Source organism: Cyanistes caeruleus, chromosome 3, assembly GCF_971803275.1.
Source record: "Cyanistes caeruleus chromosome 3, bCyaCae1.hap1.1, whole genome shotgun sequence".
Taxonomy (NCBI): Eukaryota; Metazoa; Chordata; class Aves; order Passeriformes; family Paridae; genus Cyanistes; species Cyanistes caeruleus.
In genome coordinates, this window is record NC_141703.1 from 75,855,890 (window position 1) to 75,883,325 (window position 27,436).

Consider the following 27,436-nt stretch of genomic DNA (forward strand, 5'->3'; position numbering starts at 1 on the left):
CCACTTGTTTGCTTACGAAGATGACTTCATTAGCAAATGGAGTTCCAATAACCAATGTTCTTCCTGACTGCTGCCAATCACTCTGGGAAAGCTTGGTATCATTCACTGGGTTAATAAAGAAAAACAGCAGTTGAAACCTAGTGAGATTAAACATGCCTAAATTAACTCCTGAGCACCAGCTGGAATGCAGTAAATGGGACTTCAAACAACAGACACTCTGGCTCATACAGTAACAGCAACATATCTGTCTATCTGACACAAAGCTAGTTATTATTTCGTGGCTTCAAAGACAGTGGAAGCAAAGAGGTGATGATTGACCTAGCAGGATATTAGAGGCAATCCTTCAGTCAGCTGAATTTCAGGACAGCTGAAGACTGCAAAGGAGACCACATACAGTCACGTTTGGTGTTTCAAACCTTTGGGGAAGTATGAGTCCACTACTAGATATGACTAGATGCATTGCAGTGCTCTGCTTGATGAGATACCTCATTTGGTCATGCACTGACATACAAGTTCATTAAAACCCAAGCTAGCCAGCAAAACTCAGCATTAAGATATTGTAATATGTGAATAAAACACAGCAGAAATTGAACAATATTGCCGGAGTACTTGATAAAACAGCATGCCAAAATGCAGAGAAACATTTATCTAGTTTATTGACTTCTACTCCTCAATACCTGAAACTGAGTCATTATTATGGTTATTTTTTAAATGCTTTGCAAATAGATTTATTTTCTTGATTAATTTCTTAAGCAACTCTTATTCTATAAACAATTGTTCAGGCTAAGTTATCTAAACACTTGAAAAAGTAGTTTTTATATGAGAGACATTATTACTGTGAAATGGCAGCCATGAGCATGATTTGCAGTACTCTTACCACACTAAATGACAGAAGCAAGGAACCATTTAAAAATTCATAAAAGTGAAAAAAGGGCTTTCAGTATTACAAATACAAATTTGTAAAACACTATTTATTCAAGAAAATGCTTGTGAGATACATGTCTCCTGAAATAGTTCACGACATGCTCTTCTACAGTGAAGATGAACAGGGAACTTCCTTGGCTTTGTTATTTTATGAGGGAATGAGCTTCAAGGATGTGAGCTATATCAACAGCCAGAAATAAGCTGGGGGAACAAAAACACCCCACTGAGAAGCACTGAACTTCAACAGCTTCTGTGTTTGCTGCAGTCAATTTGATTGTAAGTAGAACATGTCACAGTGGGATATCTTTTTCCACACCATAGACTGTAAACACAGAAGCTGGCAGTACAGTTGTATTTAGGCAACATGAATGATTAAGTAGTTAAAAGCAGTGATCATACAAGACTGCATATATCACTGCTGTATTTCAAATTTCTTCCTGGCTTAAGGGCTTTCTCATTAAAACTTCCAGCTTCACAGTAGTAGGTCCTAATTCAGAAAAGAGCACCAAAATGCATTTTCTTTGCAATTTTTGCCTTTCCACTCTTGATTGCTCACTATTAATTTAAAAAGAAAAATAAATGATTATCAATGGTTTTAGGTAATTACCACATTTAGAAAAATCTTCCTATTCATAATATATGTTAGCAGGTCAGCACAAATAAGGGGACCTGAAAATGTCTTACAAATCAGCCCAAAGCAGCAATCCTGAGCCTGGGAATGTTGGCACACATGCTGGTAATGCAATTAATTCCTTCAACTGCCTATGAAAAGAATTCTGGGGTTTTCTGACAGAACAGGTAATCCCAATTTAATAAAATATCATTGCCATGACATGTCCAGATCACCTGTAGTTAGAGAGGAATTTACAGTGCATGTTAACATGCCTTCTAAATGCTGACAAAAAGATCTGTATAGTCAGCTGATGCAGCTTCTGATGTTTTCATGGCTTCTTTGGTTTCATGGCATTAAATCCTGGAGTCCTTCCTTTGCATGGAATATTTTCCCTGGTATTTCTATTTTTAGAAGTCTAATTGATGAAATTATTTACACACACTTGTTATTCTTTATTTCTCAGCTGAGTTAATCTCCAGATCATATTAACTTTTCTGACGAAAGGAGAAGAGGGTTTTTTTCTTCTTATGAGTGACCACATTTTATCCAAACTTTTGCAGAAGAATTTAATTTGGCAAAACACAGGGCAGGCTGGCACAGAGTAGAGACTATCTACAAGGGCTGATGGAGCTAATGCTGGCCACTTGCCACAAGGCTTTTTAAAGAATCCACAAGAAAACACCACAAGGGAATAGAGAATCCAGTGCCCAGTGCCAGAGATTTTGCAGCTCTAGGGCCACTGCTCTGTACTGACACAGCCTTTCATTGTTGCTCTCAATACACTCTTTACCCCCTTTATTTGCCAGCTTCATCAGTGCATATTCCTTGCCAACTTGCTATTCATGGATCAATAATAAGCAACTAAAACAAACAACTCTATCAACTCCCTACCCCTACAATCCCACATTACTTTTTTTACCTTAGGCTCTATGCTTTGCTCTTAATTTCAGGGAAGCTAATTTCTTCCCACAATCTCCAGGGAAAGGACATCAGGAGAATATGTCAACATGTAGCCCATGCATTGCTGCATTCCTATGGGGTTACATAAGGCACTGAAATTTTTCAGTGTCATTCTCTTACTCATGAATATTTCCATGAGAAAATGCACAATTTACTTTCCCATTCTAGAAAGCACTGAGAAATCCCCTTGATCAAATGTAACAAAATCCCCACTTTCTTAACACTGTGAGGCAAGAGCTACTGGAAAGTCTGTATGTTGTATAAACTTCATAGCTATTCATACCAACACTGTTCAGTCACAACTTCCTTATGTTAAACACTTGTGCAGTACTTTCGATGTTCTCAGTGCTTCTCTACAGCGCGGAACTAAGTCTAATACAGTCTTGAGGACACTCCAAGTACACAACATTGATGCTTAATCAGATGGGGATTTTTAGGCCACATTTGCATTACTTGACAAAAAATGTACTAAAACTTCCCTGAAAAATAACTGTTGAACCAAATAACACTATACAGACAAAAGACAATATTGATAATATTCCATCCCTCTTTTCACTATTCCTCTCCTTACCCCCGCTCACGCTTTGTGTTTAGATGTGGAAACCTAACCTTATTCAAATAATTAGAACAGAAAAAAAATGAACTTTAGTTTAATTTAGTATGCAAAAGTTAGGAAAATCTATAAAATTACTAACTTGTTTTGACTTTGTCTAATTATAAATACATGAAATAATACAAATGTACCTAAAAATGTATGCCCTGTAACTCTTAATGTGGAGGGCACCATACAATACATACTGCCCATCTGTTTCTCTGAAGTTAAAGCATGTATATAACTTCATAACTCTTTCTCATATTAAGTGATGTAATTTTGTTTTGATACTCCCACATTCTTGTACTTTATTTCTCATTACCTCATTCTTACAAAATCTTTTCTCAATATTTTAGTTTATAAGACTGTTTATAAGAGTCAATGATACTGGTGCATTTGATTATAAAGTAAACTGACTTTGCAGGGATTTACCATGGTCCAAACCTTTCAATCATTAAACCACATTGGCAGAATTACACTTTACAAGAGACTAATCACATGGTACAAGGCAGAACAGAAAATTTTCCTTTGCCACCACTGCAATTTTTTACAGTCTTTTGCCACAAATATGGCTAGAACTATTGGAAAGCATTTGGTTTCCTTTTACTTCTGAAATTGTAAAGTTTGGCTGTAGGGTACAACTTAGTACTATTTCTAGCATATTATTATATTTTTCTAAATTATATTCAACCAAAACATTTCTATACAATGACAGTTCTGCAGTTTTTGCAAGCTTATTTTCATCCTGTATGCTTTTTGGCCAAGATCCACTGTAAAGACCTGAAATATTCCAACATTTCTTCTGTCTTGGAGAAACATAAATCTTAGAAAACAAGCATATTTCCCTGTTTGTTTTTTTTCTATTCTCAAATAATTGAATATCATTACAAACTCATCTGTACTCTCAGTACTTTCCCTGTCTGTCCATAGTTCTCTATCGGAAAGGTCTCAAAGATTCCTAAACTCTCATCCCTGCAAACTTGCTTTGACCCTCAACATACTTTCTCTTGCTCCTTCTGGGGATTTTAAATGCTCTTTCATGATCTTCCACATTCTTCCCCCACCCCATGGATGTTTATTTCGCAGAACAGTGTCAGACTTTTCCAGGGAGTTGGGTCCACATTCCAATATTCTCCCCTCAGACTCTTCCAATGAAACATGGTTTATCAGGCATGCTACGTCATTTCTCTCTCCTCCTGGCACATCCCAGCCACACTGAGCAGGCAGAGAAGCACCACAAAAAAGACAACAAAGAAACTAAGAGCAGATGCTGCCAGAGGTTCAAAAAGCAGAGCGATTTCCTGTCTGGCAGTTAGGGAGTTGCCAGAAAAAACATGGGAATTCCCAGATTTCTAGTGCAATGTAAGGTATTGGTGCATCAGATAATCTTTCAGTAGTACTTGAAAAGACATTTTTCTCTGTTTGTTCTTAATCTTACCATGCACCCAAAGAAATTTAAAAACTACATGTGCCTATTTTCAGACAAAGAAATATATGACATAATATAATATCAGAAGATAATTAAAGCCTATGCCGCCACACATTCTTAAGGAGCCAGAGTTCTGACTATGTGACCAAGATCAGTCCTGCCAGTTCAGTGCTGTGCACATGCAGAATGAGATAGTGTCCCCACTATTACCCCTACCCAAATACCTATATGGAGGAAAAAATAAAAAATAAGATTACTTCTGGTATGAACAGGGAGCTCTAAGAAGCTGCTGCTATGAAACCAAGGATAAATCACTGCAGCAACTATCATGCAGACCTTCAGCTATAAAAAAACCTGCAATATATCTTTCAATGCTTTTCTCTTCCATGATTTTTACATTAAGTAGATTCCCCTGTTCTGTGAAGAGAGCTGCTCGAAGGAGGATGGGTCCCACAGGCCTGTGCTGGATGGCGGGGGAGGGATGAAAGGAATGAAAGCAGTTATCAAGGCATTTGTAAGTAGTGAGCTCTTGGAACAACATTAGAGTTGAGGGTCATGGGAAACAGAAGCATTGCTCACCCTTCTTCCTGGCAAAGTTTTCTGTGCTTGGGCAACAAAGTAAAATGTGTTGTAAGACCAGAAGGAGGAGGAGAGGGATAAAAATTAAAATGTGTATATTTAGCTTATTTAGAAAAGAAAATACTACCACTTGGCTTTAAAGGAAATGAAACACTTTCCATATGAAATTCTTTTGGGCTCTTAAAGCTCAGGAATACAATGCTTGATTAGATTCTTTTGATCAGACAAGTAATATCACGGTCACATGTACTTCAGTATTGCACTTACCAGGGGTGGGGGGTGAGAGTTCTAACACACACACAAACAGATCTAGCATTTGTTTAGAGAGTCAGATATGCACTTCCACATATGGAGGGCAGAACTGAGATTCCTAATCAAGCAGGATTTTGTTCAGTGATGCTAAATGTCACAAAATGTCTTGACCAAATTTGGCCTAAAGGCAGTTTTTTTCCATTCAGTCTGCCATACAGCCAGTGCACTACTACACACTGCTTAGCTACTTTTCAGTACTTAGAGAGAATGGATACTAAACACATCGGTCTTATACAGCAAACAAGCTTAACATGCTAGTTTCAACTGTCCTCTAAAATATGAAAGCAATTCACAAAATGCAGAGATGAGAGCCATGGAAGCACTTAAAAGTCTTTTAAATATACATTTTTGAGGGTTTAAATTAAATCACTTGCAGTATCATTAATTCAAAAATCTGTTACCAAAATACTTATATTCTAATAATGGGGGGAAAAAGTATCAGTAAAATGAAATATGCTTCATTAACTAATGAGATACACAAATCAGTTTCACCAGGTGAGCTCCTGCTTAGACAAGTCAGAATTAAGCTTTCCCAAGGAGGTTGGGGTTAACTCCAGTTTGCATGAGACTATTTCCTTAATACTTACAGGTTTTGCATTTTACTTTCCAGATTCATCGCATTTGGACAGAGAAAATAAGAAATATGTAAAAACCAGTATTCATATGTTTCTTTCTGTGTATAAAGCTATTTCAAAGAACAGGATCCCTGTATTTAAAAAAAAAAAAAAAAAAAAAAAAAAAGAGAAATATCCCACATACTCATTTTGCTGGATTTTTTACTCAACTTCTCAGACAAAAATAAGGAATTTGAATGACTTTCAGCAGAAAACTGTCTAATTTTTTTAAGTCAACTAACTTGTAAGAAAGACTAGCCTTCTACATAGTTCATGTACCATTTTTTTTTAATTTTAATTCTCTGGAATTTTGTTCTACTTTCCTGTCAAAAAAGATTTAGGAAATCTTCATATGCAAACATCTACTTGTTATCTCCCTGCCAGAGTGATATCCTTTAATTAATAATCTTACCATCCATTACTACTAGTAGTGTTTATATTATGGCATGTGTAATGAGTTCTGGGCTAACTACTATCACAAACAAATGAGAACTTGTCATTAAAACAGATATATAATAACTGGGTTGTTTTATTACTATACACCCAGGCATGGCCAAGAAATCTATTAAATACTAGTAATTATTTTAAACTGGGGGAAAAGAGAAACATCATTAATGCCACTCCATCAAGCCACGAGAGACCTGTACTTAAAAAACCATACACAATTTTTTCTCACTCCTTGACACTATCTCTTGATATCAAAGGTACAGGGAATCGAAGCAGAGGTAAATAGACAAGAACACCTTGTTTAAAGAAATGCACACGCTGCAACCTGCCTGAAAGGGGTAACTGGGGAGCCACAAGACTTCTACAAAATGACAAGCAGTACAGAAATGATGGTTGTTTCCCAAGTGAAAACAAAAGGCTATCTAACAAAGCAAGAAGCAAGCTCAAAACATAGATAGAAGATGCTTTTTCTTAACATTTGTAGTTAAATAATGAATCTCATTATAACCGGATACTTTGGATATTAAAAATTCATGTGGACTCAAAAAAGGACTAGACAAGTTCACAGAAGAAAAATCTGCTGAGAGCTATTAAAGACATAACTAACCCCTTGCTAAGGAAATCTTTAAGCACCAAACCACTGGAGGTAGTGGAAGCCTCACTATATTCTGCCTGCTGTTTTTCTCTGTCTTAGACAGTCAGTGTCATGCGTGAGAGAAAAACAGATCCCACAGCAGAGCACTCACCCCTATCTAGAGACCGGATGTAACACCAGATAAGCTTCATGTCCAACCCTGCACAGCTGTGCTTTATGCTCTTTGTAGCAAGATTTGGACACATATTCTGTAATTGCTTCTATGCTTCAAGACACCATTAGCTGATCAGCACCACCTGCCAGTAGGAGGTTATCACTCTCATGGATGGATACACCACCAGGAGTATCTTTAGCCACCTATCCAGTCATCCGTTTGAGCAACAGGCAACAATAGGAGAAGGAGCTGAGTTCACACTGAAAAAGTAAGGATCGTGAAAATGTTCTACCCTCCCTGCTGAACCACAAAGAAATATTCTCCAGTGTATGAGCAATGACAGATGGATGAAAGCTGTATTATCCTCAACTGCTCCACAACCAAAGGATGCGGGCCATTACACCTTTAGTTATATTTCAAGGCTGTAAATTCTTCCAACAAGGACTTGTCTAGTCATTTGTACCATGAGATAAACTAAGTATAACTTTTTACAGTATAAATAAATGCATTAATAAATAGCTCACAAAAAGTTGATTTGAACTACCAAGCCCAAATGGCTTCAACAAAGATTGATTAATCTTAAGCATGAAATTTAATTCCTTGCACATGTATGTTATATTCACCCTTCTCCTCCAAAATTTTCCCAACTTTATCTTAGCATGAGGGCAGTCACTACATAGACAACTATTATGTGATTCTTTTTTTTTCCTCAGGGTTCAGTATTGCTCTTTCCTCCTCCCATAATTGCTCACTGCCTAGCATCCAAGTCCAGTAATAAACACAGAATTATCTCAGCCTTCAAGCAAGCCAGACCTAGAGAAAAAAAAAAAGAAGTCCATTTTTATGTCAAATCCAGCTCCATTACCCTATTTACAGATGGAAATGCTGAAAGCAAGACTGCCTAAGGCCACACACCCCAAACTGGTGATTAGGCAGGCCCTTGTAGTTCCCTAGCCCTTGGCCATTATTCCAGATGCTGTTCTGTCAGACCAGGAGATGTTAACCAGAGCTGCAAACAACACTACTTCTCACACTTCCCTGTCACCAAAAAATCCGCAACTTCTTTCTTCCAAGGGAGCACAATTTTGAAAAATAGTTTTCTATTAAAAGGAGCGAAGAAAATCCTAATTTTGTTAAAATAAATAATAGGAAAAAAAAAAAAAAAAAAAGCAGCACAACATTGTTTTGATCCATTTAACACAGCTCCTACAGATGGCCTGGCTACTTCAGCTAGAGTAGTTAGTGCTCTCTCTTTCAACTCAGCCTCCATGAAAATGAAGAACACCCGACACACAAATATACCTACCTTCTTAACAGACATTTGCTAAACTTCAGTTCAAGCATCTTAAAAATAAAAAAAAGAAAAGAAAACGATGAAACAAAATTGTGACAGAAGTATTAAGGTTATATAGATCAGAAAATTTTACATTTAACTTGAATATAGAATTTTTGTATATACGTTTCCATCAATTTTCAGGTGCTGCAGGATGTTACTTGTCTTTCTCAAAAAACATATAAATTTCCACCAACTAAAATTACTTCCAATGAAGATTTCAATCTAGCTTCATCATAGCTCCCTCTCAAGAATCAGAATCTGAAGGAATATTGAAGAGATAGGAAAGTATTTCTTTGCACTGAAGTTCTAGGAGAAGCCTACACAGGTTTTCACCAAGAGAAATGGGAAAAATATCCATCTTTAAAAATACAAAAAAACACTGAAATAGCTGATAAGAAAGCTTTTGGAAAATGCCCATCCATCTTGTTTCTACACACAATGGAAAAGTCAATAACAAGTAAATGAGTCAATAATTCACTAAGAGAAGGAAGAAAATAAAAATAGAAACACTTTGAGCCTGAACCAGTTATTTTATATTATTCATAGAGGAAAATTTGGTTTGTAATCCTAGAATTATTTTTTTTTATCCAAAGACTGACTGCAGAATGTCCCTGACCTCACCATAACATCATTTTCTCTCAAATATGCTGCAAGAAGTTGGATTTGGAGGACTAGCTTTGAATGGCTCCGTTTGTTGGCTAGATGGATTTCCATTCCATCACAGCCTCCTCCTCTCCCTTTTCTCAATGAAAAGTGGCTTAAAGGAGTTGTACACTTATTTCAAATGCCCAGCAGCACTTAACAGATGGTTTCCTTAGACTCAGTTTAATACAAGTGGAAACTTTTCCATGAAAGTATACTTTTCAAAAACCATGGGAATTCTTAGCAAGCTTAAAACCAAACAAATTCTGTAATGACACAATTCTGAAATCATCAATTCCTTTTAAAATGGAACAGGAAGTCTCTGCAAAGTAAAAAGTTTCACTCTAAAAAGCATTTGCAATTTACAATGAGTAACACAAACCAAACAGAGCACAAACATGGTAGTCTGGACTTCGGACACTGCCTCCCAAATGCAGAACTCTTTTTTTCTTTCTGTGAGCATGTAAAATGCTTAACTGCAATGGATGGTCTTTTCAGAGCCCTATGTCTGTTGACTGTAATCCTTTTTCATCTGCAGTTGAACACATACAGAAACATGAATCAAAGGTCTCTGAATAACTCGAGAGAATTAATTTAACAGCCAAGCAAAACACCTTCCTCCCAAAACATTCATGTTAGCTTCCTTACATAAGCAAACAGAGCACATTAAAGTATTGCCTGCAAGAGGAGGAAAACATGGCACTAGATAGCTGGGGAAGGGGGTAAGGATGGTATTTGTTAATTTTAATTCTTCTATTTAAAATTACAACCACAAATAAGCAGATGGTTTTGCAGATATCTCTGGGTCTAACATGCAGGGCAATACATACTTTCTCCAAAGTCAATTCTATTTTGTGAATTTTGTCAATCTATACATTGTTAAGAGAGATCATAATGACTCCTGCTGAATGCTGCAATAGCTCAGCTATTAAGGATTCTGATCCTCTGGCTTCCTAAACATACAATATCATCTCTTATCAAGCCAATTATGCACAAAGACAGGCTTGCTAAATCCTTTTACAAGCACCTTCCAAAACAAAACAATACTCCTGGGACCCACTCTGCACAGACAAGAGCCCAGAACACTGATATAATTAGAGCTACCTCTATGCTACCACTCACTACTTAGTGGCCAAAGAGCTAGCAAAGTTGATGTCATACCCTCAAGCTAAATATATAAATTAATCCTGTGTATTCTGCTGTTAATTCCCATAATGACTGAAAATAAAATTTAAAATACCATCCTGGAATATTAATTATAAACTGGGTAAAGAAAAGTAAAGACTACTCTCAAAATTATGTGGGAAACAGTAACTATAAATATGGGTGAGAGAACCAACATGAAGTTTGACATAAATAGCCTCATTGAGAATTATTTTCCTATTGGATTTGGAGGTCACCAAAATATGCACACAGTTACTTGGAAATAGAACACCAACTAAGTCAGACAAAAATGAGGACTTACAGCGCCAATTTTTTAGTAATGACACTCAAGGTACCTATTTTTTATTTTTTTTTGTGCTAATCCTTCCTCCTCCTGTTTCTAACATGAAAAATGAAACTTCCCTCAAAGAAAAACAAAATCCAATAATAACAACCCTCAAACTTTCAGTCTTAGCAAGAAAATTTAGTACAGGTTTCACCTTAAGAAGTCTCCTTGAAGTGAATTACCCAAGTGGCCAGAAGATAGCAGCTAGCAGCTGCTAACTTCACTAGTTGGTGTATAGCTTCCCAATAAATACACCTAAAAATTAATTTTATAATTCATGGCTTTGTCCTATTGCATGAAAAAACAGAACATGTTTCTGGATGTGCATAATAGTCAGATTCTGTTTTGTATCATCTCTCCACAGATCAGCAGTACCTCGAGGTGCTTGCACAACAGCTTTTTGAGTGAAGAGATATGTATTTCTGAAAAAATCATATTCCATTGAGAATTCAAGAGCTTTTAGCTCTAGCGTTTTTATACTTCTGAAAATATCATTAGCAACCTACATAATCCTCATATTTTACAATCCAAACAAATATTTTCATTTAAATATCAGGTTAGGGTAGTAGTAGAGCTGTAAGGAAGGTAGCAGAAGACTCTTCTTTTTGCTTCAGTTTTGCTAAGTACTGAACTCAGCAAAGTGCATATTCCAGCTGTGTAAAGTATTTATCTTGAAAGAAACACAAGAGCATGTGGGCTTTAAGCCAGAAAAATACTCAATCATCTGGAATATCACAGGATAGACCAACCAAACTGGTTTCACAACTGCCAGGGCAGGAAGGCAGCAACAAGTACTTAATGCAGTTGCCACAGCTTCTTATAAAAGAATCAAATTTTTGTAGATTTTCTGTTTTAACACTTCTTTTTCCTGCCAAATAATTCCTTTCTGAATCTCCAAGAAGTCTTACTATTTATCAGAGCCATCATAAAATCTGGAGATCAAATTGGAAAAAAGGGTGTTAACACTGAATAACATTTTGCTGCTGATACATGTACTCATAATCAGCTTTCATTTTTTCCATCCTTGAAAAGCAGCAGAAAGACGTCAGAATCTTAAATGCCAAGGAGGTAAGGTGATACAGGAAAATTACATTTAAGAAGCACATATAAATGCACATAGGAAAAAAAAATAAATATATCCACATATTGATGCTATTTACATTAGCTTTAATACTCCTTGAAAGATCTTGGGAGTCACTGCAAGAATTTATTTTATAATATTAACTCAACAATCAGCAACAGCCACAAATATTAAGGCCTAGTAGGGAAAGAATGCCAAAAGCAGAAACTATCACTATTTGATGCATTCTTGCTTTGGATATTCCACAAAGTTTCTTGCAGTCTAACTCAGAATGGGCATAGTTCCCATAAAGAAGAAACAAAGGACAACCAGAGGACAGATTTGGTAATTTAAAAGCAGAAACTAACTAGACTTGAACTTTTCAAAGCAGCTGGGGAACAAAAACTGAAATAATGAAGAAAGAAAATAAAGACCTTAAAAAAACCCCTGCAAATCCAAATCCAGATGAACAGGGCAGGCAGTGTATACAGACAACAGTTACTATTTCTCATAGAACAAAATTGCCATTGTCAGATAACATAACCAAGGAGCAGGCATACAACAAAGGAAACACTTAAATCGTGAAAATCCTTGCGTACTGTCACAGACTGGTGTGGAGCCTAACAGGACACCTGGATTTCAACCCAGGTAAGATAAATCCCTTTATGAAAAGGGGTTATTTGAGGACACTTGGGGAAACTTTAGCAGAAGGCTATGCAATTAGAGGTTCTCCTTATCTGATTTATAGGAGCTCAGTACTTCTGTGAGGGTCACTGACTGGCCATTTATTATTGTGTTATTCAGTTATTCTGGAGGTCTGAAGGAACAGTGCGTGGCTCTGCTGAGACTACACAGATGCTGACCAAGTCTAAACCTAAGTATTATCTGAAAATCTGAAACTTGCATTTCAGTAATAATAGGACTTAATTACTGACTACAGTAATTTGCTTTATGGGGAAACAATCAGGTTTTGCAGATGCATCTTATCAATTTATGGGGTTTTGTTTGTATAAAAAACCCCCAAACTTTCCATGTACTTAAATTCTTTCAGAAGCAGAAGCAAATTTCTGAGACACCAAATTCCATGCCATAGATCTGGATCTCACTGTAAATTCTCCCTCCTAAATTTCTCTCTGAGAAGCACAAATACAACCCTTACACTGGAATGAATGAGGAGTTACAGAAGTATGGGACTTCATATTTAAAGAGCCAACATACCTGTAAGGAAGTTTAACAAAACAGTATGACAAAAGTTCTGCTGGCAGTACAATGTACAGCAGCATAAAAAATTCTCTTGCACTGATAGTAGGGATTACATGAACAATCTGTTTAATTTCAGAAAAAAATGAATGCCTATGCTATTTTAATAAAATATACTAATCAACTGTTTTAAGATCCCAATCCCACACTAAAAAGTGCCTATTTTATAAGTACCCAAATCAAACAAATTCAAATAGTAATTCAAATGCTAAAAATGGTATTTAATGCTTTTATAGATAATAACTTTTTATTTTAAATGTCAACTGAAAGGCATATGTAGAAAGTGAGATACAAGTGAAATGCCCCCACAACATTTAACAGAGGTTTTAATTACTCAACACCTGCTTATATACAGCAAAAAACAAAGTACTAGTTATAGAAAGATGTACAAGTTAAAGATAAATCTCCCCAAATCACAGGGTTTATTTCACTATGGGACAACTGTGACAAGAAGAAAGACATAAACTTGGCATACAAAGGGTTTAACTTTGATATCTGCCAAGAATCCAGACGTGGGATTGATACGCAGAAACTCCAACTCCCACTGGTGCAGAACCTTATAGTCTCTGCCCATCTTCACTGCACTCAGCCCCTCTTGCATATCCACAAAGGGGCAGGGGGATCAAGATTTATATTACTTAATATGCTTTAAAAAGAAGAACCCGACCAACCAACCAACTAAGAAAATATCAAGCTACTAAAACATCATTCCCCCAATCCATCCGCTATAAGAGTAACACTGCTGTCCTGTGTTTTATTCTCTCCGTACAAATGCATTGTTGTTCAAGTGCCGTTTTGATTTACAAAGGGACAAGAGAAGCGTTTGTCAAAATACCATGGATTCCTTTGGGAACATTAAACATTCAAGAAAGCATTGTAAAATGGACACTCATCTCAACAACACAGTACTCAGAGCTCCATAATGACTCCTCAAGAGAAGTGGCAAAAGCAGGCATGTGAGTTTTTACCATAAAACAGTCATGCAATCCCAAGGTGCACAGACAACTCTGCCTTCTCATAGAGAGCATCAGAGATGTTCTGGAGTGTCAGTGAGGAGGAGTTGTGACAGCATAATGTGTATTTCACTGACAAATTATTTGGAAGCTGTCAGAAAGTTGGTGGAGAAAAAAAACAAACACGTGATCTGCAATGCCATTTTAGTAAATTTAAAATGATTACCATTCCCAGGGAGATTTGGGATATGATGCATTAAGAGACAAGAGTAAAACTAAATGAATGAACTAAGTAAAGAATTACATTGTTGCTGTGCGGTAGCAATGCCAACAGAATAAGAATAAACACATTTTAACCTGCTGTATTTCAACTACACTGAGAAGACACTAAACAGAAAAGGTAGCACTATGAAAGTTATCAATATTGTACAAGAACATCAAAATTGGAAGTTCTTAGGATGTATGGAACTAAAGGAAGTCAGTAGATCCTGTGAATTTGTAGGTTTAATTTACCTAGACCAGAGACCAGTGGGTTTCTTTTATTACAGAGGAAAAAGAATGGAAAAAAAACCGTACTTTACTTCTCGATTAGATCTGAAAAAATAAATGCTAAACAAATTTCTTGAACATTTGGCCTTAACGTTTTCATCTTACATCCGGCAATCTGGGGATAAACAAAAGATGGGTAAGACATCCCATCAGTTCATAACAAAATGAGTTGTGTCATACTGACAAGGGTGCAGATGATGGCATCTTCAACCAGCTAAGCAATAGAAGCTACAGCTTAATGGGCAAGCTCAAAAATACTGTACGAGTGTATCAGGAAATCTCTCAGCATACAAAGAAGATTTGGCTATGTAAACAGGAAATGTCCTGCTGTGCCTAAACGCCTCTTCATAAAACGAAATATTTTGGATTTCTCACTTGACCTTAGGCTCCCAAACAGCATGAGGATGCAGCAGCTCAAAGCTCACGTAGCAAAAAGCCAACCATTCTGACTGTATTTGTGAGAAAACTTCATTAAGTCTATTGCCAAGCTTACATTTATACCTACAAGAATCTGCTTAGATGCATCTCCACGTTCTTATGTCAGTTTCCAATTAAACCAGTCACAGTAGTAGATGAGAAAACACTGTATACACAATAACTGTGAGAATTTTAAGGTTTTTGAAGTAGTTCAGACTATCTCTACCTCAACAGGATAAAAAAGCTAAGCTATTATTAAACCCACTTTCCTGATATTAAGGGTCTTCGAAAAATATTAAGTTTGCTATCTTCACATACGTGTAAGGCAGCAACTTGAACTGAATATATTTATTTAGCGTCTGTATATATGAAAAGAAACATAGTATTACCACCTTAAACTATTTGGTTTGGTTTCAATGTATATTTCCACAGGCATGTAGATACACTAAAATTATACAGTCTAGTGTTCAAAACTAAGAAAGGGAAAAGAAAAAAAAATGCAAAACAACAAAACCAGACACCAAAAACATCCCCCCAAGACAGTTACTACAAGCATAGCACCTCCATTTTGAGTTACAGTGCTGATACCAAAGTAAGGAGTACCAGAAGGAACTGTCTGAGGCCTTACTTGCAAGTATTTTAAACATGAAAAACATTAAACTGCAAAATGTCTTAAGGAAGTATTCTTCACGGATTTCAAAGTTTCACTCACACATGTACATTCAAGGATTGTAACTTCACGACCTGCAAGTAGACTAAAAACATTTGTTTTTCAGGCAAGGAAAAAAACCCAATGTGATCAACAAGCCCTGCTACCCTGAATGGAAGTTTCAGGATTTAATACTTCAAGTCCAACAGGTGTAAGTGAATAAGACTGCAACTTAGGGGAAAAAAATTCCAAACAATTTATTATTTTCCAGCAATGAAAAGTCCTTTATAGTCTCAAGGAAGTATCTTACTAGCTTTACAGTTGAAAGTTTATAATCTTAATTTGTATGGCTTCTGCTAACACTCGGATCTTCATACACCTTGGTCTCTTAGAGAAACCTCCCATCAAGAATTTTATCTTTGATATAAATAAATCTTTAACTTTCAGATTAAGTAATGGCAAAAAGCATATGCTACATGGTGTTTGTGGTCTTCAAGAACGGAGGCATGTTTATATGCTTTTCAAATGTTCAAAAGGGTCTTCTTTGTGCCTTCACAATTTTTCACATTTTCCAGAAAACGAGCAGCAAGGCCAGACTCAACATCCATAAATGCAAAAACTATCCACAAAACCCTTAAAGTGAGACTGGCCAACATACTTCTGGCATCTGTCAGTCTGCAAGCCCATGTTCACATTATTAAATGTACTCATCTTCCCCTCCAGGAGCCAACTGCTTTCCAAAGTCAGTGTCAGCTGCCCTGCAGGTATGGCACATTTGCTGTTTCTTGACTTGCTGAAAATGTCCCCAAACACATTATGCAAAGACAACAAAAAGTGATTTGCTGCGATTCTAACAATTTTCAGCTCTCAAAAGAAAAGCATGTTTTCCAACACAGAAGTCTCACCATGTTTTTTAAAAACAGAAAGCAAGGGAGTTGCCTCTAAAACCAGAGTGAAGTACTCATCATTTTCAAGAAGAAAATATTTTGAGAAGCTACAGTGCATTCATTTCCTTGCTACTACAGTTGAACTGACATAAATAAATGTATCAAATTAAGGTAACAAGTTCTTATATCCAATCTGTACAAAAAATAACCAGTCAGTTCATTCCTAGACAAAGACCTATGAGTCAAAAAACATTTCAGCAGGTATTTGTGATGCTTACCAAACTGCACTATTTTTCCCTAGTTTTAACCATCAGGCTTGGTCAATAACATCCTGAAACTGGGAGAAGAAAAGGAAAAGAAAAAAAAACCAAAACAACAAAACAAAACAGGAGAGGGGGGAAAAAGTAGTACTAGCCATATTACATTTCAGTATCTGCACATGGTTAATCAAAAATTAATATTCCCAAAGATTATTTTAACCCCACCTACTTTGTTGGAGCTTAAACCAACTCCTGTTTAACCAGATCTGATACCAACTGAAAGCAGCAATTTTTTTCCTCAGGTCTGTTTTATACCATTGGATGTCTGCTTGGTCCCTACCCTCTGGCTCTTCAAAGCACAACTCAGATGAGAAACCAACCCATTAAATGCTAAGAATGCCAAAGGCCAACTCTTGATGGTACTGACTTTTACGCAAATAACACACACCATGATATGAAATTCACAAAAGCATCTCTGAGCACACTGAGTAAACTAAAATTTTTATAATAAGCTATTACTTCTCATTAGGAAGCCATTAGTTCATTTTTCTTTTTCTGTACTGAAACAGATTCTTTATAGAAATATGCAAGTTAGTACAGATTCATAGACTATCCCGAGTTGGAAGAGACCCACAAGGGTCATCAAGTCCAACTCCTGGCCTTGCACAGGACAAGCCCAAGAATCCCTGCATGTGCCTAAGAGCATTGCCCAAGCACTCTTGAACTCTTGTAGGCTTGCTATCATAATCACTCCAGTAGGGAGCCTGTTCCAGTGCACAACCACCCTCTGGCTGAAAAAAACTTTTCCTAATACCCAACATGGAGGTAAAATATTTTATAAATACTTTTTACTTACCATAGAAGGCAAAATATTTGACAACACTTTATGAATGAACAGATGTATTTTTATACATACATGTTTAGCAGTATCAGTCTCTCAAATGTTCTCGTAATTTCTGCTTTTCCCCAGAATAAGGGGATTTTACCACTCCTAAAATAAAGCTCAAGTCTTACTTATTTCAAGGTTTCCCAGAAGGTAAGTGACATGGCTCTGTAGCTTCCCTGTTAATGCAGACTAACTGGTAACTCACTAGAGGAGGATGGAAAGGTTTTTTTAGGTTTTTTAAACGTTTCATTATACAGCTTATTATTTAATGGCAGTGGTAGCTCCAGAAATAAAAAGGTTCAAAAAGGGAATATTTTTTTTAATTGATAACCCCAGACTCAGAGCAATCTTTTTCAAAGCAGCAAGTTTCTTCTGCATGCTTCCTGCAACCTGTAAGTAACTTTAGGCTTAGAGGAAAATCACCCCTCTATAATAGTTATGGATTTAAAGTAACAGTTTATACAAATAGTAAATTCCACAGAAGATGAGTTCTTGTGTTCTCTCTACTTCTACCTCTCTCAACTCCTCCTCATCCTTTGTAAACAAAGGTTAAATAAGACAGAAAAGGGTGAGAAGATGGAAGGAATGGACTTAGAGGAATGTAAACTTTCTGAATAGCACAGTCCCAGTGCTCCAAAGGCCTCTACAATACTGATAATCTAGGATGGCTTTTGAACATCAACATGTACCATCACAACACTGCAAATCTCTCTGCTCTTCCTTTTAAATATGACCTGCACTTTTAAGAACTATGGCTTTTAAGAAGAGATCTTCACATATTTACACTGACATTTGGCCACTTCTTGAAATTAATCTGATTATTACAACAGAAGATAAAAAAAGTTACAATAAATCCCATAGTTATCCCTTGTGCACTTTCAATTAGCAAAGAAAGAACTCGACTCAAAAGGAAATGTATTTACCATGAAACCCTACCCCCGGTATTGGTTGTTTTACCAAGGATTTTGAGGTTTTTCTGTGCACGGTGGTGAGACAGTGGCAAGGGTGAGAACTTGGGGAAGAAGAACAAAGATGATTTTTATATTTGATAATTTTCTAGAAGGAAACAGGTTCTTGGCCAGGTACTTTTGTGCAGAAAGCAGCAAGAAGAGGTCATCACAAAAAAATTATATCCTTAACAGAAGTCTAATGTTAATAGGTTTCTTAATGGGCTGAATGGTCAGCTGAATGACCACCTCATCTAAGATTTACTGCAAAAGAATTAAAAGCCTTTGCAGCTTTTTAACAATTCATTCCCCTGTTATTTTCCTAAGTTCACCTGCCCCCATGAACAACAACAAAACAATTCTCAGTCATCAAATGCCTAGGCAGCAGCTGCCTGTTAGAAGAGGAACCAAAATGTTTCTCCTCCAAAAACAGAAGCACTGAAAGTACTTGGAGAAGAGCTTTACTGGGTTTACATGGCAAGGTAGAGGTGGAGAAGGGCTGCAGAGGTGGCTTCTGTGAGAAGACACCAGAAGATCTCATGTCAGACAGATGGTTCTACAGGATCAAATCACAGAATCATGGAATACCAAGCTGGAAGGGAACTCAAGAATCATCTGGTCCAACTTCTTGGCAAAATCACAAATTGCTTCTTATTGTTACCTGCTTTATTTTTCATTATGTTTACTTTACTTAAAGGCTTTTACGTAGAAATTTAATCCTAATGGTGATACCTAATTTAATTTAAATAATATATTTCTGAGACCAAGAAAATCTTTGTAAACAAGCACTATAACCCATATCTGGCATGCAAACCTCTCTTTAATCAACTTGCAAATCAACTAACATGAGTAGTAGAACAAACTATTATGACCAAGGCATTGCAGCACCTTGTATCCTCCTTTGAATATTGATCTAAAAGAAGATAACACTTCTTAAGACATACAGCATTTCCATACTCTTTTGCCATGTCTGAACTATATTAAGCAAAAAACCAGAGCACAGTAACGTTTAAGCTTTTGTGTCCTGTGAAATACAAGTTTGCATAATTCAGGAAAGGGAAGTGATTTAAATTGGTAACTTCCACCTTATCTGAAAAAACTACACTGTAACATAGCCTGGAGTTTATAAAGTACTGTGAAATACGCCTTTCTAATGAAAGCCATTTGCACTTCACAGGGTGCCAATGGGAGGTTACATTACTGCCCAACAGTACTTCAATTCCATATTAATATGCAAGAAAGGTTATTTTATTTCAGTTTAAATATATACTTCATTGCTACTGCCTATAAGATCCTGAGACTTTTTCACCTTTAATCATGCACTTGAGGAATCCATAGCACCACATAGCCAAAAGAAGACCATAAGCATTGATCTGATTTAATGATTGATGTTCCCACAGAATATGGAGAGAAAAGATAAAACTTAAGATCATTATACTAGTTTTGTTTTCCCTACTTTTAGAGCTGTTGAAAACATAAAAGTGAATTTTAAAAGGCATAGAAAAGAGCTACTAAAATGACCAAGAAATCAGAGAACCTCTTAGAAGAGAGGATGTGAACAGTTTGTTCAGTCCAGCAAAAGGATGTGATTATTCACCAAGCAAATCCAAGTAAACAACAGTGCAGAAATATTGAGTGCAAGGAAAATCAGCATAAACAAGTTTGAATTTCCAGATTAAATTTATTTTTAATAAGTTATCCAACTCTCAGAGTAACAAGGTTCTAGAACAGCCTTCTAGCAGAAAGGATAAAAATTGTTTTTAAAATGGAGCTTGACAAGTAGGGATTACATTATGTAATACTAGCAGGAGACTGGATTTAATAAAGTAAATCCATAGTACAGAACTTCCCTATATTCCAGATTGATTTATAATTACAGTTTTGAGAATATAGAAAAAATAGAAAGGGAAAGATACAGCACTGGCTTACTTATTATTCTGTAGGAAGAAGGACTGTATTGTCCTCTGAATTTTTTTATTTTTTTTTTTTTTAGAGGATGAATATGAAGTTATTTACTATTACAGGAAACTGCAAATTGCTGTAGCACTTCTGCCCACAAAAACCCAAGAGATTTGGACAAGTTCAGTGACCACAGCATCATATTTTCCATTGTAGTAAAGACAATATTCCTAAAGCAGCTGGTCTCTTATTAATAGAATTCATTTATCTTATTCATAGGAAATGAAGCACACAGTAGACAACAAACCAACTGGCCCATTAAGAAACATATTAAATTTAACCTTTTAAAGAAATCAGTTTAAAAATCCTATTTTTTTTTTTTTTTAAATCCACAATATTTTCTTCAAGCAGAGACATCATTTCATATGGCATTTGAAACTCAAAACTGCTCCTTTGGTAGCCTGTCATAATCCAATTACCAGGTTTCTCTAAAGCATACCAGTTTCAATATCAAGGCTTAAGAACACCCATGTCGAGTCCTTCAAGGTCTTCTTAATACAGTAATCACTACTGAGAGTAAGGAAATTCACTTGCAGGTACTACTGGTTCAAAACAAAACATCATGTGATATCCAGAAAATAATGCAGTCTGTAACCGTCTGCTACATCCTGGTATTTGTTTTCTTCACATATATTTGGCTAAAGATAATATGATACAGACTGCAGCTGCTCTAAGCACTAGAGGAAGCAATTAAAATCCTTCTCTGGCCACCAACTAGCTTACTGTTGGTATCTCTGCATAAAAGGCAGAACACTGTTAAAATGTTTTTGAAAGTTACATCCATAATCCATAGATAATGCAGACACCAGCAAAGATTGCACAGGACCTACAAATGCCTATCAGAAGTAACAGAACAGCAATGCAACAGATAACTTAAAAAAAACCCTAATGGCAATGAGCAAGTTTAAATTCCCTTTTAGTGGGAAAAAAGAAAATATAGTCTCTCACTGTAAATAGTAGTTGTAGGGCTGAAGTAGGTATGATGACCACATGTGTGATCCATGAAGCTGTGCTGACTATTGTGAATGCTTACTTACTAAGTAAGTGCAACACTGGAAATATCCCAGAACAGCACAGATCATATGGTCAAGTTTAGTTAGCATCACATCTTAATGTATGGCCATACTAAGTGGGAAACATTTTTTTTTTTTTACTGGGAATAATATACTTAGGGACTAAGAAATATAAGTTACATAAATAAAGAAGAATAACTGCTATCAAACTTCAGCAGTCAGTTTTCAATGAACTCAGTCTTGCTTCACTTACAATCTGGAAAAGACATTGCAAAGACATAATCTTATGAAAATATGTGAGACAAAGATATCTGGGAAAATGCATCTCTCTGGAAAAATACAAAGGTTTTGGTTTTGACATTAATAAAAAAAAAAAAAAATCCCCAAAGAGATAAAAAGTTCGTAAATTCTTATGCTGTAATTTTGTCCTTTTTTTTTCCAGGGAGCTAATCCCCAAAACTTTTCCATGTATAAACAGGCTCATCACTGTATTTTGTAATTAGGTTTAGTAGAGAAGTGAATCATTCCTGAAAACCCTGAAATATGCCAAGCAATTTAAGACAATCTTTTGTGTGTGTGAAATTCAATAAAATCCTGGTAAATAACACCTCCTTGCATCCCTTGCAAAAGACATTATTTTTGAAATAATGTCAAAAGACAGTCTTTCGTCTTGTGTCTCTGTTTCTCCTTGTGTCAAGTAGTAAAATAAAACTAATAACTGCTACTAAATTACAAAATTCTAAAGATATCTGCTAAATCTTTTTTATATTACATGTATATATAACACCACAGTTCTGTATTACTATCTGCATCACACTAAGACACTTGAAAAAGTATAATATTACTTAAAACAGCTGTAAACATACTGAACTTTCAACCACTTATCCCAAAACTTAGGCAGTTCTCATCTTTGAATATGTGGATTTGATAGGACTTAAGATGGACAGGGCCTCAAAAATCAGGAGAAACAGAAGGCTTCTGCACACAGTGAGCTTTACGATCACCTGTACAAGATGAACATCACTTTTCTGGATTGTTAAATACATTATTCATTAACTTTGTCAAGTCAGTAGGCGTATTATGGAAATTAAAAGCTTACAAGTAATTCTATAATGGAATTGCCTATATAATCTATTGGACAACATCCTAGACTAGGTTGTTTTTTCAGAAGATAGCTACAAAGAAATTTCAAAGTACATGACTGGCAAAAAGTACAGAGAAAAACAGACTTGGTGTTTTAATTGGAAACAACCTAGAATGAACAAGAAGAAAAAATATCAATTCTGCCCTAGGAGTCATTCCACAACTGGACCTCACAATGTGAAGCATTTAGGCATATGTATTTTCAACATTGCACCTGAAAGATCTGTTAAATTAGGAGACTGAAGAAATAATGAAATCAAAAGTTACCTAATAATCAAGGTCAGTTGTAACAGGAAACCATTTTTTCTAAAACTTTTTTTACCCTCTTAATTCCAAAGTTAGCAACAAAATCCCTCTTCTGGGTGCACTAAAAAACTATATGCTTCTACTTAGATTTGTCAGGATTAAATCTGTCAAAAGATAAATTTTTAATATGATAGGCAAGTCTCTTACATTCATAAACTAAATCTTTCAAGAGATAGTAATGCATTTAGTACACCTCAGCTATTTGAAAAAGGCAGTGTAGTCCATTGGTACAAATCCTAATTGTAGGACAAGGCTGAAGTAGGCACAATGGCCACGCAGATGGGATGCTAACACCTATCTAAACTGAAACATAAAACTTATGTTGCTCTGCGCTACTCAGAGAGTCCTGTTTATTTAGAAAGACAATGAAACAGTGCAGAAAATGCTAGGGAAAAGCTGCTGAGGATTTTATATCAATTCTAGCTTTATCAGTTCCCACTGCATTCACAAATGTCAACTGCTGCTTCATGGAGCACGCTGTTACAGTTCTGCATGCCACCTTGGAAAGCAGCACTCTTCAGAATTAATGTAGCAAAACCACATTAAAATAAAGTCTGACTCATTTTGGGACCACTCCAAATAAAATGCAAAATATTTGCATACTACCTTAAGCGTATTTGTTCTACCTTCAATTTATGTGGAATCTGCCAGGTATTTATAAACATTGCATTGTTAGAGTAACTTGAATATTTAATGATGAAAATATTAAAATATTGTAACATTTGTAACACAGAAGTTTAATTTCACCTCAAAAACCATGGACATGCTGTCATTTCATATAATAAAACTTACATTTAGCAACCTATAAAATATTATTGTGTTTTCTAACTGCATCAAGTCAGTTTCACTGTCTCTGCTCTAAGCATGGTCAGGGATGACATATTCCAAACCTCATTTCCATTGAAGCTCTACAGCACAGTTCAGATTTTTTTACCCCATCAGAACTGATCCTACAAAATGGTATGTAAATAAAAATCCTAGATCACCTAGAGATAAAACTTGGTAAATAATGCCTGCTTTGTTTCCGGGCTTGTAGGTTATTAAATATTCAAAAATAAAATAATAGAGCTATCATTGAATTCAACTACTTCACAGTTTGATTCTCAAACTCATTTTAAGAAATTTGAAAAAAAGAAAAGGCTTGCATAAGTATTTTATACTTCATTGATTTTAAAGGTGAGTAGGAGCAGCTAATTAAGTCAAATTTCTGTGCTCTAGAAATATAATGTTACTCGCTGTGACAGGTACACTATCCTTGCAGCATCTACAACAGTGTCTTCAGAGCATTAAGTCCAGGATGTCTAATTTGTTGAGAAAAATCCAGACATTTCCTCAGCAGCCCTAACACAGGAATTAAGGCAATATTCTATAGAATAGTCATGAAATTAAGGGTTTTGAAATGAAAAAAGGACAAAGATATCTTACTATACCAAAACAAACTTTATTTTCCTAAGGCTAAAAGACACACAACATTCTAGATCTGTACATAGGGTACAATAAGCATTGTGTCAAATAGAATAACATTTGAACTAAAAGGTTTTTAAAATCAGGAGAACTTACAAATTACATAGTCATTACTTGAGACAGAAATATCGTTCTAAATCCTGCAAGGACTCTTAAGTGTTCTCCCCAAAACCAGTGGGATTACTCAAGAATTAGGGTTCAAATCACTTCTCAAATACAATATTTGTTCTACTGCAATCTGTCTTTGGCAATCATAAAATGGCTCGTGGTGGAAGGAACCTTAAAGATCATCAAATTCCAAACTCCCTCCCATGGGCAGGAACACCTCCCACTAGACAGGTTGCTCAAGGCCCACCCAACCTGGCCTTGTACCTTTCCACGAAGTGGGCATCCATAGCTTTTCTGGGCAACCTGTTCCAGAGCCCCATCACCCTCACAATGAAGAATTTTTTTCCTAATATCCCATCTAAATCTACCCACTATATTACCCCTTGGCCTATTATTCATTGCATATCCTAAAAAGTCTGTCTCCAGCTCTTGTGTGCCTCTCTTTAGCTACTGGAGAGTTGAAGGAAGTTTTCCCAGAGCCTTATCTTCTCCAGGCTTAACAGCCTCAACCTCTCAGCCTGTCTTCAGACAGCCTAAGAGGAAAGCTGTGTTTGTTCATATTTGATCTGGAACCAAAAGCAGCCAGTTCTCAGTGCTAGTCCAGGTCAAAAAAGTACTCATGGTGGTATCCTAATCTGTCATTGCTGTTTCATAGGACCAGGCTTGTAACAGTAAGTTTTTACTACTTAAAACAAGCTCAGACTTTCTGTTACACGGAGAAAGCTTTTCAGCAACAAGAAAGGCTTAAAGTACAAATAAACTTTGGACAACAGGTGAGAGATCCAGAACGACTTAAAGACAAGAAGTAGGTGGCAAGGTTTAGAGTACGGGAGGACAAACCGAGTCTAGTGACGCTCCTGGGCAATTCTTAGCTTTCACTTTATGATCTTCAGAGCATGACCGCCGTTTTCACGCCCCAGAAAGCTGTCAGTGCTCAACTCACAGACCTTTAAAAGCACTACACTGCTCGTGTTTATCTCTGCTCTCAGAACCTTTCAAAAATACATAAAAGTTATTCTACCACATGAAGACTCGAGAGTATGAGGGAGAGGATATAAACTCTGCCTATAAACTCACTTTATTTAATCTTGCTCTGCCCACTTATTACGAACATCTTCGTTATCTGAAGACACAACCAGCAGCCAGAGTGCCAAAAAGAGACCCCGCCGCAACACTCCACGCCTGGTCCGTACTGTACAGCGATCTACAGGGCGACTTTCCGCCCCAGCCCCGACCCCGGGCTCTGTCCGCATCCCAGGCGGGACCACCTGGCCGCTCCGCGCCCCGGCGGCGCCCACGCCCCGGCGGGGAGGGCGCGGCCGAGCCCCCGGGCCGGGGCAGGGCCCGCACCGCCCCCGCTCCCCCGGGACACCCAGCCGGCCCCGCCGCGGGCGGGCGAGGCGAGGCACGGCGGCGGGGAGCGAGAAAGGGAGGGAGCGGGGCAGAGAAAGTTGAGGAGGCGCCTTTCGGCGGCTGCCGGCAGGGGAGCCCGCGCCCAGCGCCCATTCAAACAAAAGAAGCCCCTTCTCCTGCCAGCCACCGCCGGTCCCGCCGCCCGACTCACTTCGCAGCGCCCCGATGAGGAGGCTTCCGTCCTTAATCAGCTCCTTGATGAACTTGTTCGTCCTCTCCAGCTCGATCTCGTGACACTTGAGGCGCTCCCTGAAATCCGGGCTGTCCAAGTAGGAGTCACTGAACTCCAGCGTGGGCAGCCCCATGGCAGCGGCGGCGGCCGCAGCCCCCCGGCCGGCGGCGAAGGGAGGGAGGAACGGAGGGAGGGCCGCGCCGAGAGACGGCGCCGAGGGCAGAGGGGAGAGCGGGGCAGCGGCGAGACGAGGCTGGGCTGCCGCCTCCCCGGAGAGGCTCCGGACCCGCCGCACCGGGCCGCTGGCAGCGGAGGCGGCGCGCTCCGGCCGCTGTCACCCAGCTACATTGCTGCCCGCGGGGCACCGCGGGCTCCCAGCGCCGCCGCCGCTCCGCCGCTTCCGGCAGCGCTCGCTCTTCCTCCCTGCCCGGCGCTAACTCCAGTACGAACCTCCCCCGGCCCGGCCGAGGAATTCCTCCTCCTCCTCCCGGCGCGGCATGCTCACACGCCGGGACGCGGCCCGGCAGTGCCCGCCCCTCGCTCGCCGCCCCTCCGCGCTCTGCCCTCCAGCGGCGGCGCGGCCTTGGGCCGCTACGAGCCGGAGCGTCCGCTCGGCACTGCCAGGTCCGGCGCTCGCCTCCTCCTGTGCCAGGGCCTTTGGAGCGCCCGCAGCAAAGTCAGGAAGGAAGACCCAGCGCCGGGGCACGGAGGCACAAGGGCACTGCAAAGGGTGCGCCTGGAGGAGGCCGGTTTGTGTCGGGGTGAAGGAGGGGAGCAGGAGGGGCTCCGGTCCCCGCTGGAGGAGCCGGGGCCGGGGCAGCCCGAGCGGGCCTGCTCTGGCAGGGAATCCTGCTGGCACCCAGCACGGCCCTGGCCAGCCTGCCCCGAGTGCGTGTTCGGCCTGCGGCGGGGCAGCGCCTCGATGGACGGGCATAGACAAAGATGGGAACATCCGTGCTCTGCCACGGAACTCGGTTGCTATGAAGGGGATACAGCTGAGCCTAACCCATCCTAAAGACGAGTATCAGGAAAATGCAAGCCCTGTTTCTGCAGCAAAGTTAGGTTTTTACAAGTATGTGAGTGGGTTTATTACAGTAAACAGAAACGCTTTGGTTGATTCTTGTATGTTTATCTGGAGTGGTTTATCCAGACATACCGTATCAGTGTGTAAGCATGTATACAAATGTACATACTGGATTTAAGAAGAGCTCTCTGTAAACACACCTTCAAGTTGGCAACAACTCAACTGGAAACAACCATCGAGGCATGGCTGTGAAAGTAATTGTACTCCAAGACAGCCCACC

At 38.2% G+C, this 27,436-nt stretch overlaps 1 protein-coding gene across 1 annotated transcript in view; it reads right to left on the reverse strand.

Annotated features, from left to right (window-relative positions):
- The window catches only part of ARHGAP42 (Rho GTPase activating protein 42), a 142,513-nt gene extending 115,425 nt beyond the window's left edge, over positions 1 to 27,088 (reverse strand). The window contains exon 1 of the mRNA XM_086882022.1: positions 26,112 to 27,088. Coding sequence (XP_086738148.1) covers positions 26,112 to 26,265 — 154 coding nt within the window. The 5' untranslated portion in view covers positions 26,266 to 27,088. The remainder of the gene's footprint in view (positions 1 to 26,111) is intronic.
- Positions 27,089 to 27,436: the final 348 nt, after the last annotated feature.